Source organism: Danio rerio, chromosome 25, assembly GCF_049306965.1.
Source record: "Danio rerio strain Tuebingen ecotype United States chromosome 25, GRCz12tu, whole genome shotgun sequence".
NCBI classification, from domain to species: Eukaryota; Metazoa; Chordata; class Actinopteri; order Cypriniformes; family Danionidae; genus Danio; species Danio rerio.
The window spans coordinates 16,609,314-16,629,933 of NC_133200.1; the positions used below are offsets into that span (position 1 = coordinate 16,609,314).

General features: G+C 40.3%; 1 protein-coding gene across 2 annotated transcripts in view; it reads left to right on the forward strand.

The window, feature by feature from the left end:
* Positions 1 to 20,620, forward strand: part of spon1b (spondin 1b) — a 153,355-nt gene that overhangs the window by 20,932 nt on the left and 111,803 nt on the right. For both annotated transcript variants that reach the window (XM_005174346.5, NM_131517.1), the window contains 1 exon segment: positions 3,981 to 4,114. In XM_005174346.5, coding sequence (XP_005174403.1) covers positions 3,981 to 4,114 — 134 coding nt within the window.

Sequence of the window (20,620 nt, forward strand, 5' to 3'; positions counted from 1 at the left end):
GATTGTGTGGAACCCAGCATTTTTTACTGTGAACATGTATGCGGATTGTAGCTGTATTTTTTTCTCAAATTCTGAAATATTTTCACAAAAGTTGCAACAGAAGTTGGTGATCTTAGTTGTTACAGTAAGTGTGTCAAAATATTGCCTCATGGGTTATCATTAGCTCCAGGTTTAAGTAGCACACAACTGTCAGTTACAAACTCAGTTGCATTACAGCAATATATATCTGGAAGACATTTAAATCTGTTTATTTTATTAATATTTTAACAACTAAATTAGGGCTCCACAATAACGTTTAAGCATTAATATTGCAATCTGTGCGTTTGCAATAGTCACATCGCAGCAATGTTGAGTTAGGATTATAGATGAGATTTGTGGAGTCACAGCAGAATTGAACCATTATAGAGTGAAAGTTTATCATCTGCATGTGTTTTTAAGGTCTGATCATTTTAGGAGCATTTAAAACATTTTAGTAGTGCATAAGGAAATTCAATAAAGATTCATTTTATTGAATTATTTATATGATGAAGATTATGCAGCGTTATTTTACATTTGATTATTCCATTTCTGTACCTGAATACTGTTATTCTCTCTCGGTTTATTTTACTTTGATATTTGCTCTATTGGGTTTATGACTATAGTTCGTTTATTATACTATATATGTATATAATAAATTACAATCAAAATATTTTTAAATTTCACTAACCTATACAATCTCCCATTCAGTCTAAAGTAATGACTTTCTAAATAGAGCTATTTAAAACATTAGTGAAAATGCATTTATATTGCAATATATATTGCAGAGAAATAAAAAAATAAATAAAAAAATAACGGCATGTAAAATTTCTCCAGTATCGTGAAGCCCTAATATAAATTGATATGTGCAAAATAACATGTGGGATATGATATAAAAGAGTGACATTAAATCTTCTTTTTTATTTTATTTTATTTTATTTCATAATTTTATTTTATCTTTCCTACAAAAGTCAAGGGTAACCATTTGCGACCAAATGAAAATATTGTTTAATAACTAAAAAATAAAATCTATCTTAAAAAGACACAATGTGCAATTAAATTCCCTGTTGTTCTTCTTTAGCATAAACACATCATTTTCTTTTAGAAATTAGGCTCATTATATCATTTTCTTTTACTAAACTCTACTATTTGCTTGGTGCAATCAACTTTTTACCATCACTGCCTGAGGAAAGCATTTAATGAAATAAGTTTATTAAAAATGAATGTTTCAATTACATTCTTAGCAATCATGGAAGCAGTCATTTATAAAATTATGACTAAATGATAAAGAAAAACACTATTATTGGGCGTAGATTAAGAAAGCCAATTAATTTGTGCTCATGGCAGCGATGCATTTTTTATAATTTTAAATAATTTGTCCCCAAAAGTTGCTGATCCTGGTTGTTAAGTGTTTCAGGATGCCTTGTGGGTTAACATAAGCTCTTATATGAAGTAAAACAACTGTAAGTTACAACTATTTGTCTTCTGTACTCAGAGATGTTGAAACAGCCTGTTGTTTATGGTTAGTCATTTTAGCCCACAAATGAAATTAGATTCAGCACTGAGCTCATTTACAGTACTAGTCTGGTGATTAGTTGGAAACAAAGAAGCAAAAATAAAATCTATCAGACTCTTGCTGTTCTTGTTTTGATTTGATTTCCTCATCTGATAAAGAAGTAGCTCAGCCGGAAAAAGAGTATGAGCTCATTTTCATGTTGTTTCAAGTTTGACCTTATAGGTTTGTTGTTTAAATTCAGCCTGGCATTTTTTTAATGGAATATTGTTGCATTTATTATAACTGATTTATTTGTGAAAATCACATTTTAAAATTCATTTGCCCAAAAGGTAGTCTCTTTTCTGATGACACATATTTGCTTTCTGAGAGGGCGGGGCAACATGTCAGTCGTATAAGATTGACCAAAAGACACAACAATGCAATTAATTCCTATAGACAGAATCAAGTCCTGTCCATGTTATACCTATAATCACTTATATCAATTATACATATATAGTACACTGTAAAAAAAAAAACCCATAATTTTACGGTTTATTTCCTGCAGCTGGTATGCCAGAAAAAAAAGTATTATTTTTTAAAAGTAATATTTGACTGGATATTTTTCAAGACACTTCTATACAGCTTAAAGTGACATTTAAAGGCTTAACTAGGTTAATTACGTTAACTAGGCAAGTTAGGGTAATTAGGCAAGTTATTGTATAACGATGGTTTGTTCTGTAGACTATAAAAAAAATTGCTTAAAGGGGCTAATAATTTTGTCCATAAATTTATTTATTTATTTTTTTAATAAAAACTGCTTTTATTCTAGCTGAAATAAAACAAATAAGACTTTCTCCAGAAGAAAATACATTATAAGACATACTGTGAAAATTTCCTTGCTCTGTTAAACATCGTTTGGGAAATATTTAAAACAGAAAAAAAAAACAAAAAAAAAACAAAGGAGGGCTAATAATTCTGACTTCATCTGTATGCATATATTAAAACATTCTGTGCTATGTAGCACAGACAAATTTTAATAGTAATTTATTACTTTATTTATATATAACATGAACATCTCCTAATAAAATGGATGGGCACATTTATTTGAGCACAGCAAGTAAATTTTTGGTTTTATTTTTTATTTATTTTTGATTTACTGTACGTGAGTGATAAAGATTTGTTGGAAAGTTGTTAATCACTGGTGTTATTTTGGGGGTCATGGGCTAAAAATTTGGGAATGCCTGCATACATTCATTCATTCATTCATTCATTCATTCATTCATTCATTCATTCATTCATTCATTCATTCATTTTCTTTTCGGCTCAGTCCCTTTATTAATCTTGAGTTACTACAGGGGAATAAACCGCCAACTTATTTACCATATGTTTTACGCAGCGGATGCCCTTCCAGCTGCAAACCATCACTGGGAAACATCCATACACACTCATTTACACGCATAAAGTTGAAGTCAGAATTATTAGCCCCCCATTTAATTTTTTTTTTCTTTTTAAAATGTTTCCCCAAATGATGTTTACCAGAGTTTAACACATTTTCACAGTATGTCTGATAAAATCTTTTGTTCTGGAGAAAATAGTATTTGTTTTATTTTGGTTAGAATAAAATCAGTTTTTAAATTTTTAAAAGCCTATTTAAAGTCAAAATTATTAGCCCCTTTAAACTATATATTTTTCGATAGACTACAGAACAAACCATCATTATACAATAACTTGCCTAAGTACCCTAAACTGCCTATACCTAATGAACCTAGATAAGCCTTTAAATGTCACTTTAAGCTGTATAGGAAACATATCTAGTTAAAGATAAAATAATGAGTTATCAAAACAATTATGTTTAAAAATTTGTTTTAAAAAATCTTCTCTTCGCTAAAAAGAAATTGGGGAAAGACATAAACAGGGGGGCTAATAATTCTGACTTAGGCTATACACTATGGACAATTTTAGCTCACCCAATTCACCTATACCACATGTTTTTGGACTTGTGGGGTACACCGGAGCACCTGAAGAAAACCCATGCGAACGCGTAGAGAACATGCAAAGTCCACACAGAAATGCCAACTAACCCAGCTGGGGCTTGAACCAGCAACCTTCTTGCTGTGAGGCGATTGTGCTACCCACTGTGCCACCATGCTGATATATATGTATATAACTTGAGTTCAGTTAATTATACAGCAATTTTATAACACTTTATCGTGAGTAACGGAAATGGCATTTTAACAGGGGAAGCAGAAATTACTGTAGTTTGATTATTTGCTACTGAAAAAAAGTAACTTTGTTAGTAAAGTCCTTTATTCATAACACATTTATTTGCATTGTTTACTGAGATTAACAAAATCTCAGTTTGGTGAGCTAACAGCGCAGTTGCACCAAAGTGCATTTCAAAAACAAACCTGCCTCACCATTATTTCGGAAAATCATACTGACCTCAGTGCCAATGTTCCCTGTCCTACAGCTCATTGATGAAAGCGACACACAGTTCATGACCAACTGTCCTCCAGCCGTCACAGAGAGCATTCCCAGGAGACGCACGCGGATACAGGTGTTTTGGACAGCACCACCTTCTGGCAGCGGCTGCGTCACTCTCAAGTGAGTTCTTATGCATTTGCTTATCTTTTATTTCTACCCTTAGCATGGCCTTGGATAGCAAAAAATAAATGAGAATCGTTGAGAATTTGGGCTCATAGATGAATGCTTATGGAACTGAACCAAAAGAATAAATTGAATATGAAAACCGTACTGTCTAGAATAAAATACGGAGGCTGAACACTTGTCTCATTTACTCACAGTTTTATCAGTCACCTTGTAGGACAGCACTGGAAGTGGAAAGCAAAGTCTCTTTCTGTCATATTTAAAGCTGAGTAAGTGGAAATAAATTTAGGACCATCAGTAGACAACGAGATTATGATTGATTGATGTTTTTGTATTTTAATCTCGAGCCGGCGAAATTGCCCTTGCGATTTTCCCATCATTTCTTTTTTTGTTCAGAATCAAGGACTATTATGAAAATTAAAAGCCTTTTATGTATTCCGAGCATTCAAACAACATCCTCCCACTTGAGTTTGCTGTACATAAACACAACAGTGGTCCTCGACCAAACAAAATCTGAATTATCTGTCAGCGCTGTGGTGTCGATGTTTCCACTCCACCCCCTCATGCTTTTATGCTGTCTTTGTATCTTTATCTCTCTTTCTCCCACTCCTTCTGAGGTCATAAACAACTTTAAGTGCGTTTGATGCATTAAAGACATCTGAAAGTCTCTCGCTCTCGCTGGACACAGTGTGGTGTACATATGCATTTTTCCACATTATGGCCTACAGTTACACCACGCTTTCCAACAACTTTCTGAAAGTCTCTGTATCTAACTCTGTTTGGTGTCTGTTTTCACCTGGTGTGAACTGATAAGGCTTGTGAAACTAGAAGAAAGCTATTTGCATTTTTATTCATTTAATGGAAAGTATGTCATTCAGAATCTGACTTTTTTGTCACATGGATGCTCAATTTTGCACATGGTGATTTTTGATTTGATCACCTGATCCATGAAAGGCTGCAACTTAGGTTTGTTTTTGTCTCTATAATCAATATATTAAAATATTGCACAATTCATGAACATGACCTTAAACTTTTTAGGTTGTAAATCCAGCAGCTCTAATCCAACAGCGCAGGTCTTAAAAAGTATTAAAAGTTGTTTAATTAATGTAGAGAAATTTAAGGCCCTTAAAAAGTATTACAAAGTTTTAAATGCTATTTTGCAAGGTATTAAATTTTGAATTATTTTTGACTATGCAATGTATAGTTGTATGCTAAAGTTTGCCTTAATCAAATCTGTGAATATCAGGACGCTGTGTAGTTTATGAAGTCAATGACATCTTACTAGATTTGACATTATGCTTGATATGCTAGTTTCTTACATTAATATTTAGTAAATATACTGTAAGTTAAAATCTTGCCAGTGTTTCTGGATGAAAAGTGGTTATAAAGTCTTAAATGTATGGAAAGAGTCTTAAAAAAGGTCTTAAAAGGTCAAATTTCACGCTCTGATTTCTGTATTTACTCTGAGACTAGCATGATAAGATGAAATACATGTTCTTTCTTACACATACAGTTGAAGTCAGAATTATTAGCCCTCCTGAATTATTAGCCGGGAGGGCGAATAATTTTGACTTCAACTGTATTTGGAATAATAAATATTTCACATTATATTTTGGATGTTTGTCATCAATGTTTGCAGAATAGGGAAAAAAAGAAACAAAAATGACATAAATAAATTAACAATCTCTGATGTGTCACATAATAAATTCAAAGCATTGCCAAAGAAACTTTAAAGTATGCATTATAAATAACGGTCACATTAAAAAAGTCGTGCAGTGGGTCCACTTTAAAACTTGTGTATGAAAGGGTTATAAATGAAATCGTTTTTCCCTTGCAAGTGTTTGTCTATTTACATTAATTTGCTGTTGTATAATCAGTGGCAAAATGGTGTAGCTACCTGGCTAAAGAAAGGATTGACTGTTTCACTGGTGTTTTCCCAGTATTTATTTGAGTGCATTCACACAATTCTCCAGAAAATCGACCCCACCTTAAGAGCTTTGTGTACAAAGATGTAAGACAATGTAAGCAAACCGTGAAACAAACATGAAAGTCAATATATACAAATAAACAGACATCACTTAAATGCAATATACAAAACAAACTAAATACAACAAACACATTAAATATGAAGTGACAGTTTCTTGTTCTCTAATTAAACCTGAAGCTAAACCTTTAGGCTGTTACAAACCGCACAGCTGCGACGCGGTGACCATGTGCGATCTACATCTGTGTATCCGTTTATATCCATTATAGTAAACAATTCAAAATAAAACACTTCTCACACTGAGCACTTCCGTTAAACAAATGAAATTAAATACTGTAAATATATATATATATATATATATATATATATATATATATATATATATATATATATATATATATATATATATATATATATATATATGCAGTTGAAGTCAGAATTATTAGCCACCCTAAATTATTAGCCCCCTTTTTTCTTCTTTCCCCAATTTCTGTTTAACTGAGAGAAGATTTTGTTCAACACATTTCTAAACATAATAGTTTTAATAACCCATTTCTAATAACTGATTTATTTTATCTTTGCCATGATAACAGTAAATAATATTTTACTAGATATTTTTCAAGACACTTCTATACAGCTTAAAGTGACATTTAAAGGCTTAACTAGGTTAATTAGGTTAACTAGGCAGGATAGGGTAATTAGGCAAGTTATTCTTTAGCAATGGTTTGTTCCGTAGACTATTGAAAAACAAAGTAGCTTAATGGGGCTGATAATTTTGACCTTAAAATGGGTTTTATAAAACTGCTTTTATTTTGGCAAATAAAACAAATAAGCCTTTCTCCTGAAGAAAAAATATTATCAGACATGCTATGAAAATTTCCTGAATCTGTTAAACATTTGAGAAATATTTAAAAAAGGAAAAAAAATCAAAGTGGGGTTAATAATTCTGACTTCAACTGTATTTATAACAAAGAAAAGAGAGAATTTTTTTTATATAAAATAAAATCAATATAAACATATTGTAGAAAATTATAAATATGTTATAAAATAGCCATGTTTAATATCTAATATATATATATATATATATATATATATATATATATATATATATATATATATATATATATATATATATATATATATATATATATATATATATATATATATATGCATTTATCAATATATTTTGATATTTTGCAGCTAAAATGATTTATAGTGAAGAGTTTCTCAGTTTAAGCAAGTTTTTTTTTTTTATATATTTCTTAAGAAACAAACCTCAAAGTCTTCCGAAGATTTGTATTTAAACTTGATTTATGTGAATTAGACAAACAAAAAAAGTAAGAAAGAAAGTCTTGATTGGAAGGACTTTTCAGATCATTTTTTTCAGGTTTCATAAAAACATCTTCAACTGTCTTTTTATAATTATAATGAGGCATTATGCTATTTTTCCCCCTATTAACCTTTTTTAAGGATTTATATTGTAAACTTTATCAGAGAACGGTATCGAAAAGTACTTGTCCCATAAGATTTATATGAACCATTTAACCTTATTTTAATTCATTAATTAATTTAGCATATTTAATGATTGACATTTGAGTTTGCGGTCTTTGTTTTAAATACTCACTAGGCATTTCAACTGGTTTGCAAGTGCTTCATGAATAAACCATTCTCCCTTTTAAACTTCCTAAATGAGCTCCCAAATGTTGTGAAATCAAAACCACCCAGAGACAATTAAAAACCTTCACCGTGTGAGTATTTATAACCCAGTGTCCTCCTGCGCCGTTTTCTCATTCTCTCCTGCTCTCTTTCTATCAACCACTTTTTCATTCAAACCTATCATCCTGTCTGTCCTGTCCTTTCTCCTGTTTTCTGAACATCTTAAAAATGAAAGCAATCTCTCCTCCGGCTCACCCAGAACCCTTCATCACCTACCAGGTCTCATCTCCGTCCGTCTGTGAACTCAAGGAAATATTATAGCGGCTATTAATTCATCCATCTGTCTTATTAGAGCAGGGATGTCTGTTTTTTTTTCCCAATAAACATTGGCTGGGAAGCATCTGCTGTGCCTGTGTGGTGTATCTCCTGTCACTTCGCTTTGGCGTGTCGAAACCGTGAAAACATTGCGCCTTGTAGCACCAGGCCGAATGCCAACACTCAGGCTCCGAAGCACAACTGGCAACGGCATCCAATGAACATCAAATAAAAGTGCAATTACTTCTGGAATCCCTCCAGCACTTTTTTTCTAGTTAAATGTCAAACACACCAGGCATCGGGAGGAAGTTTTTGATCTGGATTTTGTTTCCTTTGATTCTTTGGTGCCATCAAGCTGCGGGAGGCAGATAAGATGCTGCAAACGTGATGGTGTTGTTGACAAGCATTTGGAGATAAATGGCTTTCAGGTGTTCGGATGAGATGATCACGGCCACACACCAACAGAAGAGATGATTTAAGCAGTTTCGAGGAGAATGGATCAAAATTTTGTTGACCAGTAAAAAGGCCAACATGTGTGGATGGAGTGAAACTGAAACTTTTACTGCCCACATTAGAGCAAAAGACATGTTACTGTATTTTTTCACTGTAAATGACATTAGTATGACTTTACATGATTTAACTGTAAAATTTTACAGTAATGCAGTGTACTCAGAATTTTATTGTGAAATTAATCAAATTAGCATGATCACAGCAAATTACTGTAAAAAGGGCTATATTCTTTACATGTTAGTTATAGGACTAACAAATCACTCAAAAATTCAGATTTTTAATTTTTATTTCATTCAACATAGACATTAATACAAATGAACTGTTAAGCTAGTATTGGCACTTTTTTGATATTTAAAAATAACCGAATGCTATTGCAGCCCCAAAAACAATTTGGTTACATCTTCAAAAATAAATTAAAAGAAAATCATCTTGTATTAAAACAACGTGAATGTCAAAGTAAATTTAAATTTTTGGGTGCACTGCTCCATTTTTTAAATTTTAATTAGTAATGGTTAACATGAAAATATAAACAAATTTTTATTGAACATAACTTTGTGCTTATTTAAAAACCCAATAAACTGAAAGTAATTGATTCATAAAACCAAACATTGTTAAACACCCAAAATGATTTCAAAGTCAGGGTAAATGTCAGACTGATTAGCAGAGGAAAGCCTGCTTTACAGTAAAATACAGTTAATTCTACAAGGTAAAAATTCTAAAAGGTGAAGTCACAGTAATGGACACTACTATCTACTGTGAAGTTACACTTTATAGCTGAAATTTTACAGTAATTTAATGTAACAAAATCACAGTAAATTACCGTTAACTACCTCACTGTAACTTGTTGTAAATTTACATACAGTATTTTGCTGTGAAAGCAATGCAATCATCAGCCATATATTTGTCAAATTACATCAATTGATATCAGTAAATTGTTTTACAGTGTACTGTAAATATATACAGCGGAGAAAATAAGTATTAAACACGTCATGTTTTTTCTTGGGAATAATTTTTCTGAAGGAGCTCTGGACATGGAATTAAACCAGATTTTGGTAAAAACACAAATAATACAAACATAAAAATAAAACAAAACAAAAAAAATCTGAAAAATGAGTATTTGTAATAACAATAGAATAACAGATGGAGAAAGGACTGAACCCATGAAATGTATATAATATGTGTTTTGAATCATTTTCTTGATGAAATGTCCACCCTGGTTTCATCATCATCATCCTGATAATGTAGATGTTGGACTAAAGCAGCTAATATTAATTTACAAGAGAAAGGTCAGAGGGTTGCTGAAGAACTACTAAGAGATTTCAGCTGCTGTCTGAGCTTGCACTTTCTTTCTATACCTCCCTTTTTCATGTGTTTAGTACTGTGTCCCTGCATCATTTAATTTTATTAAACATAACTTAATTTGTAAACTAATTAGATTTGTTTTATTTGTATATATATGGATTCGTTTGGTTGTTTCTGACATCCGAGGAAAATTTCAAGTGACCAACGCCTTTAGAAATAGGTGAAAAAATAGTGACATGTTCAATACTTACTTCTCCCACTGTACATATGTATGTGTATGTGTATGTATATGTGCAATTTAATTAAAAATCAGTTTAGATTTCAATTTTGGCTTCCAACAATTATCAAAAAAACATTACTCTAGATAATTATTGCGTCATATGCATTGTTTCACTGCAAAGCTCCATTTCTTCATTTATTGATGTGCATTTGATTAATTCATGTTTTTTAAAGGCGTGAAAGAGAACGCATGCTGCTGTGTGCGTGTGCTCAGCCTCTGAGATTTTCAAAACAAACACCATGTAGTCCCCTTAAGGTGAGCTTAAATGCTCAAATACATGCAAAAATGTATCAAAATGCGACACTTAGCGAGTACTATGGCCAGGCAGAATCTTCAGACATTTTTTGCTATTTCTGCTGAGAATTTTGTAAAAAATCTGCGGATTTATGCGGAATAATTTTGAGGGAACCATAACTAAAAACTTAATATATGACTTAAAAAATGATAGCTTTTTTAATTTTTACAATGCAACTCTTATTTGATCCACTTATATAAAAAACTTGCCCAGCAACTTATCCAGCACATTTTTACGCAGCGGATGCTCTTCTAGCCGCAACCCATCTCTGGGAAACATTCACACACACACACACTCATACACTATGGACGATTTAGCCTACCCAGTTCACCTGTACTGCATGTCTTTGGACTGTGGGGGAAACTGGAGCACCCGGAGAAAACCCACGCGAACGCAGGGAGAACATGTAAACACTAACTGACCCAGCCGAGGCTCGAATCAGCGACCCATGTATATGTAGTTTTTGGCAACGCAGTGGCACAGTAGGTAGTGCTGTCGCCACATATTAATGTGTGTGCCTGGTGTGTCACATAATAATCCTGAAACATTGCCACAGAAACGTTTAAGCAATGCATTTAAAAAAAAAACACGTTATATAAAGTCATGCAGGCGGTCCATAAGTGAATTTAAAACTTGAAAGGGTTAAGAATGAAAATATTTGTCCCTTGAAATGTATTGCCTATTGTTTTTGCATTATTTTGCTGTTGTGTAATCATTATAATCAGTGACAAAACGGTCTTTAAATGACAATAGCATCACTTGATACATTTTTGTAAAAACTATATCTATAAAAATTATTTATCATGACAGCCTACGTGCAAATCCTTTTCTAAATATACTAGATAAATAGTATAATTTTATACTATGACAGTATTTTACAATTAAAACGTGAAAACTATAAGCAATTTTGGGGCCTGAAAATGCTCAATTTTGAAAAGAATTCTGAAGTGAATGTTTTTTGAAAACAATATTATTATCATCTTCATATAAACTACTAAAATGTAAGGTTATGTTCATGCATATTTGACTAAATGGGGATCATTTGTGAGAAATATTGTAACATCTGTATGAGAAGCATTTTCAAAATGAGAAGGCAAAAGCTACTCAATCCAAGATGCTACTTCACACCACACTTCATACAGACCTGCAAACATGTATTTAAAATATTAAACATTTATTAGTTTTAATACATCTTGACTTGATTTCACTCTATCTTATTTTGCTGTTAGCTGAAAAAATTGCATTGTTTTTTGTAAAAAAATCCTTGAAGAAGATTATTGTGCTACTGAATTATTAAATTATCTTGCTTTATTTGATTTTTCTCCTAACCTAACTTTTTGTGTGTGTCAGAAAGGTCCTTGAAAAGTCACAGCAATCACACTTCTTTACTGTGTCGTTTTCTGAAAAATTATGCTTGGCTTAGCCCAAGTGTGCCAAGAATCTATCACATTGCAAATACCAGAGTTTTATAAGGCCCAGATTCTCTTGTAAGCCACCCACATAAAACATGTAGGATTATTCTCAGGAGGGCATAGCATTATGGACAGATATACCACATGTCACATCTTTGACTGACAGCAGCAATAGACTCTAGAGGGATGACAGTACCGGGACTCACCATTGATATTCCACATGGGTCGATCTAAGCCAAATGTGGTTCGGTCTCCTGGGTTCTCCATCAGGAGTAGGTTTAAAGGAGCTTCAAACCTTCATCGCCCCTCATGATATTGAATATATTTGTGCTTTTTTAGACCCTTGGCAAACACATTGACATCACTTTTGGTGGGCTTGTTTACACTTCCTGGATATACTTTGGCATAGCTAAATAACAAGAGTTCCGTACATTAACATATTATGAGCCTCAAGCACCATTGTTTCCTTATCATGTACATCTTGTGAGTGTAAAATCCAAGTGAAAACCAAATTAATCGGAACAAAATAGAAACTGTTACATTGCACATAGGATCATTATTATGCACAGCCCAGGCAGTGTTTGATTAACCACAACATTTCCTAGTGAAATTACCACAGTGATCATGTTTTCCTTATTTTTAAATGATCTTAGCTTACATTAAACTTACTATGTATGTGGGACTCTTATTTTAAAAATAAGAGAAGTATGTAGACTAAAGCCCACTGTGTTGCATCTTTACATTGCTTTCTATACATCTGGACAGATGGCGAATGGTAGCACCAGTGTGTGTTCACTCACACACCTTTAAGGGCTTTAAGAGCAATTCTTAGCAAGCCACAGCATGTCAGAATGTGGCATCTAACAGGCATAGGGTCTGTTTAGATGTATCTTTTGGTAGTTTAACATGTATATTGTGAGTGTGTTTGTGATGAGATAAGAAACACATATAAACAATTTCAGGGCATGTGTTCAGTGCATGTGTCATTTCACAATTTTTTTTTTCTGTTTTTTCTTTTGACTGAAGGGATATGAATACACTTGAACCATACACTTGATCATCTGTTTATGCAGATATTAAATCATGTATATGTAACCCACCGGTCCTACACCACCCACTCGCTGGGATCGAACCGGCGATTCTTTGCACGTGAGTCAGATGCTTTTAGAAGGAGGCTAAAGACCATGGCACTAGTTGGCCTCTGTTACATATATATATATATATATATATATATATATATATATATATATATATATATATATATATATATATATATATATATATATATATATATATATATATATATATATATATATGTGTGTGTGTGTGTGTGTGTGTTTTCATATACAGTAGTCAACATTCGAAGTGAATGAAATTTAAAAAATGTTTTTTAAAATTGTCCTTGGACAAGAACGGGTGTTGTTCTGTAGTTTGAGGACAACTTTGATGAAAGCTGGTGATCCACTTCAAATGTAGACTACTTCAAATGTGGACTGCTTCAAAATACAACTCTAAATAAAGTTGCAAGCAGCGATGAAAGGGACCTCGCACCTGGGCTCACCACCACCCAGTGGCCTCAGGATGAGAGAATACAGTGGACAATAATAATTTAAGCTGATACACTGATGAAGTCAGTCCCATTTCCCCTTTGAATTATTATTTTTTTCATTTTTTCCAAATGATATTTAACAGAGCAAAAACATTTTCACAGTATATCTGATATTATTTTTTCTTCTAAAGAAAGCCTTATTTGTTGTATTTCATCAAGAATAAAAGCATTTTTTTTATTTTTTAAAAACCTTTTTAAGGTCAAAATTATTAGCCCCTTTAAGCTATATATTTTTGATAGACTACAAAACAAACCATCGTTATACAATAACTTTCCTAATTACCCTAACCTGCCTAGTTAACCTAATTAACCTAGTTAAGCCTTTAAATGTCACATTAAGCTGTATAGAAATGTCTTGAAAAATATCTAGTCAAATATTATTTACTGTCATCATGGCAAAGATAAAATAAATCAGTTATTAGAAATTACTTATTAAACTATTATGTTTAGAAATGTGTTGAAAAAATATTTTCTGAGTTAAACATAAATTAAGGGGAAAAATAAACAGGGGGGCTAACAATTCAAGGGGCTAATTCTGACATCAACTGTATATTAAAAAAAAGAGAAAATCACATATTCATGCCAAACTTCATGTCATTTCCTGTTGTGAGCAGGTGGTGCTATAACTATAAATGGATATTGGCATGTGAACGTGTTCAGGTCGGACAATGCATGCTTGATTTATAACAACTTCCTTATTCATGGCGAAGCAACAAAGTTTGTGAGGGCGTCACGAACACGGAAAACTCTAGTTCCCCTTCGGTTGGGGAACTTCAGTGCCATGAATGGGAGGATTCGGATCAGAAGCCGCTTATCTGGAGAGTATTGAACGGGCCAATGAATGAAATTAATTGGCAGCGTAAGCTTGCGCAGGTGTGCGACATCTGCAATTATCTCAGCATATAAGCACACCTGAAGCCAGCAGACGCCATCCTTTTCGCTTCAGATCCTTTCTGAGTGAGTCGATGAGGGTTCCTCTTGCTGATCAGCACTTCAGAGCGAACGAGTGTGTCTCCCGGTCCAGAGTGGGTCTTCGCGGTGGCAGACGGTCGAGCTGGGTTTCTCCCTTGCCTGCGGTTCTTTGGGTCCGGTCCTCCAGAGCGGTGCGTATAGTTGCAACTTTCCTAAAAGAGCAACACAGTCGTGCAGCACGTCCTTTTCAGGATGGCGCTCCGACTGTGCGTTTCTGGATGCGGGGGTTTCCTGTCTCCGGATGATGGACACGATCACTGCATTGCATGTTTGGGGGTCCAGCATGTTAATGCGGTGCTCGCGGGCGGTTCATGTCGTCATTGCGATGCCATGACCGTTGCACAGCTAAGATCGCGGCTAACTTTCGCAAGAGAGCGAGCCACCCCAGTTGCCTCCTGTTCTAAAAAAGCAGCGGGCGCTCGGGCAGATCTGAGGGTTTCAGCGGGAGCTAATCCGCCGCCCACGGGCTCGCGGACCTCTCGCTCCTCACGGCGCTCCATCCAAGCTTCGGGTGGTGAGAGTGATCCGTCTAACCAGATGGTAGCTCTCACACTCGCTGACACCGGAGATCAGATGTCCTCCGCGGCATCGGAGGGTGGGCTTTCACTGTCCGACGAAGATCCGGACCCGCTCGCCCCCTCCGGGCAGGTGAGCGCTGTCAAATCGGATCCTGAAGCGGACATGTTAGCCGTGCTTTCCCGGGCTGCTTCGGCCGTGGGGTTGGAGATGGTTTATCCCCCAGCTCCGCGGCCGGACCGACTAGATGGGTGCTACGTAGAGGACCAGGAGGCGAAGCCTTCGAAGCCTCTCGTCCCCTTCTTCCCGGAAGTGCACAGTAGGCTCACGCAGTCCTGGAGGGCACCTTTCTCTGCTCGTGCTGCGAGTGCCTCCGCCCTCACCGCCCTTGACGGCGGAGCTGCCAGGGGGTATGAGGCGATCCCGTCAGTGGAGCGCGCTATCGCGGTCAATCTTTGTCCGCGCGGCGCCTCTACGTGGCGGGGTTTGCCCCGCCTCCCGTCCAAAGCCTGTAGGTTGTCTGCCTCCCTCGGAGCCAGAGCTTATAAGGCTGCGGGCCAGGCTGCTTCTGCTTTGCACGCGATGGCCACCTACCAGCGCTACCAAGCGCAGGCGCTGGCCGAGCTGCACGAGGGCGGGTCCAACCCAAGCTTATTACATGAGCTGCGCACCGCGACCGACTATGCTCTTCGGACTACTAAGTCCGCCGCGTGTGCGCTGGGGAGGACGATGTCCACACTTGTGGTTCAGGAACGCCACCTCTGGCTAAACCTGGCCGATATGCGCGACGTTGACAAAGTTCGCTTTCTTGACTCGCCCATATCCCAGGCTGGCCTGTTCGGCGACACCGTCGGTGAATTCACCCAGGAATTCAAGGCGGTGAAAGAGCAGTCGGATGCGATGGGCAATGTCATCTATCGGCGTGGCCGTAAGCCCGCTCCGCCCGCCGAGCCATCCACCTCCGCTGTTCCTCGCCGAGGGCGCCCGCCAACGAGTGCTGCCCCGCCCCCGCCTGCGCCTCCGGCCAAGCGGGCGCGGCGTTCACCTCGAAAGCAGGCAGCCCCTCCTGCCCAGGGCGCCGTTAAGTCCGGTAAACGGACCGCGAAGCGTCCCTGAGACAGGCCATCCGGAGAAGAGGAAACTTGCTCTTTCCCCGCTGGAGGGCGGGGCCCGATAACAACGGTACTTTTCAGTGCCACCAAAACATCAGTAAAAGAGCACTTTTTCCCTTCCCCGGATGTGACTGCACGAGTTCTGCCAGTCCGGGACGCGCTGCCTTCCGGCTCGCAGACTCTACGTGCTTCGCCAGTGGCTCACGAGCGCTGGGGGGACGGTCTCCCTTCCCTCAGCCCTCCAGCCCCCTCTCCGGAGTCAGGGTGCGGAGCCAGAGCGAATCGCTCTCCTCCAGCTTTTCCGCGGGACCCTCGTGCTTCCCGGATCAGCACACCCACTCCGCGCTGCCCCACCGCTGGTACGTCAGCGATTGTAGCGATGACTCCATTAGCGAGGGCTCTGCCTGCCTGGTTAGCGCGGGCCAGCCCCTCGCGGTGGCTCATACGCACAATCAGACTCGGTTACGCGATTCAGTTCGCGAAACGGCCCCCCAAGTTTACGGGCGTGTATTTCTCCAGGGTCAACCCCCTGTCCGCCCCTGTCTTGCGAGAGGAGATTGCTGCCCTCCTGGCGAAGGGTGCAATCGAGCCGGTTCCTCCAGCCGAGATGGAGAGTGGGTTTTACAGCCCATACTTCATCGTACCCAAAAAGAGCGGTGGGTCACGGCCAATCCTAGATCTGCGCGTTTTGAACCGCTGTCTGCACAAGCTGCCGTTCAGAATGCTCACGCAGAGGCGCATTCTCCAATGCGTTCGTCCTCGGGATTGGTTTGCAGCCATAGACCTGAAGGACGCGTATTTCCATGTCTCCATTCATCCACGCCACCGCCAATTTCTGCGGTTTGCGTTCGAGGGTCGAGCGTGGCAGTACAAGGTCCTCCCCTTCGGGCTCTCTCTGTCTCCGCGGGTCTTCACCAAACTCGCGGAGGGTGCCCTAGCGCCCCTTCGGCTCGCGGGCATTCGCATACTCAGTTATCTCGACGACTGGCTGATTTTAGCCCACTCGCGGGAGCAATTGATTATGCACAGGGACGAGGTGCTTCGACATCTCCGCCTACTGGGGCTTCAGGTCAACCGAGAAAAGAGCAAACTCGCCCCCGTGCAGAGGATTTCTTTTCTCGGGATGGAGCTGGACTCGATCACCATGGTAGCGCACCTCTCCGAGGAACGCGCTCGCCTGTTGCTGAACTGTCTGAGGGAGCTCGACAGCAAACTAGTGGTCCCACTGAAGTTCTTTCAGAGGCTCCTGGGGCATATGGCATCCGCAGCCGCCGTCACGCCGCTCGGGTTGCTCCATATGAGACCACTTCAGCACTGGCTTCACGATCGGGTCCCCAGACGCGCATGGCACGCGGGCACACACCGGGTCTCGGTTACTGCGCTGTGTCGCCGCGCCCTCAGCCCTTGGAACGACCCCTCGTTCCTACAGGCCGGTGTGCCTCTAGGACAGGCGTCCAGCCATGTTGTTGTTTCAACAGACGCTTCCAACACGGGTTGGGGGGCCGTGTGTCGCGGGCATGCGGCTGCGGGCCTCTGGAAGGGTGCCCAGCTGCATTGGCATATCAATCGCCTAGAGCTGTTGGCAGTGTTCCTCGCTCTCCACCGCTTTTTACCGGTGCTGGAGCGGCAACACGTGCTGGTCAGGACGGACAGTACGGCGGCGGCGTATGTCAACCGCATGGGGGGTATGCGCTCTCGCCGCATGTCTCAGCTCGCCCGCCGTCTGCTCCTCTGGAGTCACCCGCGGCTGAAATCGCTGCGCGCCATTCACGTCCCAGGCACGCTCAATCGTGCAGCCGATGCGCTCTCACGACAGCTGTTACGCCCTGGAGAATGGAGACTCCACCCCGAGTCTGTTCAGCTGATATGGGCGCGATTCGGGGAGGCCCAGATCGATCTGTTTGCTTCCCCCGAGAACGCTCACTGCCAGTTGTTTTTTTCCCTGACCGAGGGCTCTCTCGGCACGGATGCACTGGCCCACAGCTGGCCTCGGGCATGCGCAAGTATGCGTTTCCCCCAGTGAGCCTGCTCGCGCAGTTTCTGTGCAAGGTCAGGGAGGACGAGGAACAGGTTCTGCTAGTTGCGCCCCTTTGGCCCAACCGGACCTGGATATCAGAGCTCTCACTCCTCGCGACGGCCCTCCCCTGGCGGATCCCTTTGAGAGAGGACCTACTCTCTCAGGGACAGGGCACCATCTGGCACCCTCGCCCCGATCTTTGGAACCTCCACGTGTGGTCCCTAGACGCGAGGAAGACTTAGGTAACCTACCGACTGCGGTGGTTAATACCATCACTCAGGCTAGAGCCCCCTCCACGAGGCGCGCCTACGCCCTGAAGTGGAGTCTATTCACTGAATGGTGCGTCTCTCGCAGAGAAGACCCCCGAAATTGCCAGATTAGTGTTGTGCTCTCTTTCCTTCAAGAGAAGTTGGACAGCAGGCTGTCGCCCTCAACTCTCAAGGTTTACGTGGCCGCCATCTCCGCTTATCATAGCGCGGTAGCTGGCGGCACCGTGGGAAAGCATAACCTGGTCATCCAGTTCCTTAGGGGTGCTAGGCGAATTAATCCATCTCGCCCCCCTCTCATGCCCTCTTGGGATCTCGCCCTCGTTCTCACGAGTCTGCGATCCGATCCCTTTGAGCCACTCGAATCAGTATCTCTAAGATTTCTGTCCCTGAAGACAGCTCTGCTGGTTGCGTTGGCCTCCATCAAGAGGGTCGGGGACCTGGAGGCATTTTCGGTCAGTGACTCGTGCCTGGAATTCGGGCCGGATTACTCTCACGTTATCCTGAGACCCCGCCCCGGTTATGTGCCCAAGGTTCCTACCACCCCCTTTAGAGATCAGGTAGTGAACCTGCAAGCGCTGCCCCCGGAGGAGGCAGACCCAGCCCTTTCTTTACTTTGTCCAGTTCGCGCTCTGCGCATTTATGTGGACCGTACTCAGAATTTTAGATCATCTGAGCAGCTCTTTGTCTGTTATGGCGGTCGGCAGCAGGGAAGTGCCGTATCGAAACAAAGATTATCCCACTGGATTGTGGATGCCATTTCACTCGCTTATTCGAGTCGAGGTCAGCCGTGTCCCCCGGGAGTACGTGCACACTCCACTCGGAGCGTTGCATCCTCTTGGGCGCGTGCACGCGGCGCCTCTCTAACAGACATCTGTAGAGCTGCGGGCTGGGCGACACCCAACACATTTGCAAGGTTTTACAATCTGCGAGTGGAGCCGGTTTCCTCAAGGGTATTAGGTAACCCTTTGGTGATTGAGGAGACAACTCGGTAGGGTGTTGAAACACGCTTGCTGCGCCATTCTCCCTAACACGGAGGTACGTGCGCCTTTTTTTATCTGTCAGTAAAGTTCCCCGTCAGGTGAGCCCTGCAGATTCCTCCGTGGCCCCCAGCACTGACTCAGCGGAGGAGTCACTTGCTGGCCCACTACGTTGTAGGTCTGCCCGCTGGTCAGCCCGCGTTTTGGGTATAGGTGCCTGCTATGCGTGATCCCCACTAGGCGATCCCATATGCTTATTCCGCCACGGTTAAGTCCCCCCCCTGGGCGGACCCGTGTCTTCCCTCTCCGCTAACCACTCTTTGCTATGCGTACTCCCCCTTTTTAGGGCTAGTCCATAGGTAAATTCTGCCATCTATCCCCCCCTTGGGTAACGGATGGCCTCCGCAGCGTCCTCCCTATCGGGATTGCACGCTTCCCAACGTACTGTCGTATTTCCTAGAATTATCTAGATGCTCACGACTTCCCAAAAAATATATCTAAATCCGTAAAACTTCTGTTGAAGTAGGATAAATTAGGGCCAGGGACACGTTGGAGGACCGCGCCCCCCATGATGTGGGTGCGTCACGCTTGCTTGACTATCTCCTCATCGGGGGTGTTGGTAAGGTGCAGTCATTATGGCGCTTTCCATATTCTCCCATTCATGGCACTGAAGTTCCCCAACCGAAGGGGAACGTTCGAGGTTACAGAAGTAACCCTTCGTTCCCCGAGGAGGGGAACGGAAGTGCCATATTCCGTCGCCATAATGACTGTCCCTTAGCTGTTTGAAAGTCTCTTCAGCTTAAAAGGATGGCGTCTGCTGGCTTCAGGTGTGCTTATATGCTGAGATAATTGCAGATGTCGCACACCTGCGCAAGCTTACGCTGCCAATTAATTTCATTCATTGGCCCGTTCAATACTCTCCAGATAAGCGGCTTCTGATCCGAATCCTCCCATTCATGGCACTTCCGTTCCCCTCCTCGGGGAACGAAGGGTTACTTCTGTAACCTCGAACGATCTTCCTAATTCAACATCGCCAAGGCCTTTAGATGACAATAACCAACTTCAGTGTTGATCTGATAAAATCCCTAGGAGTTTGTTAAAATGCAATGCCTAGAAATAGCAAAAACTGCACTTTTTCTACAGAGGAAAAAAAAAATCTGACTTCCTGTTGGGTTTGAGATTTCAATCCAAGAGACTTTCTTGCAGGTCTTGGCATGTTCGATGTATGTGCCAAACTTTGTACGTGTGCATGAATCGTAGCTCGGGGCCTATTGTGT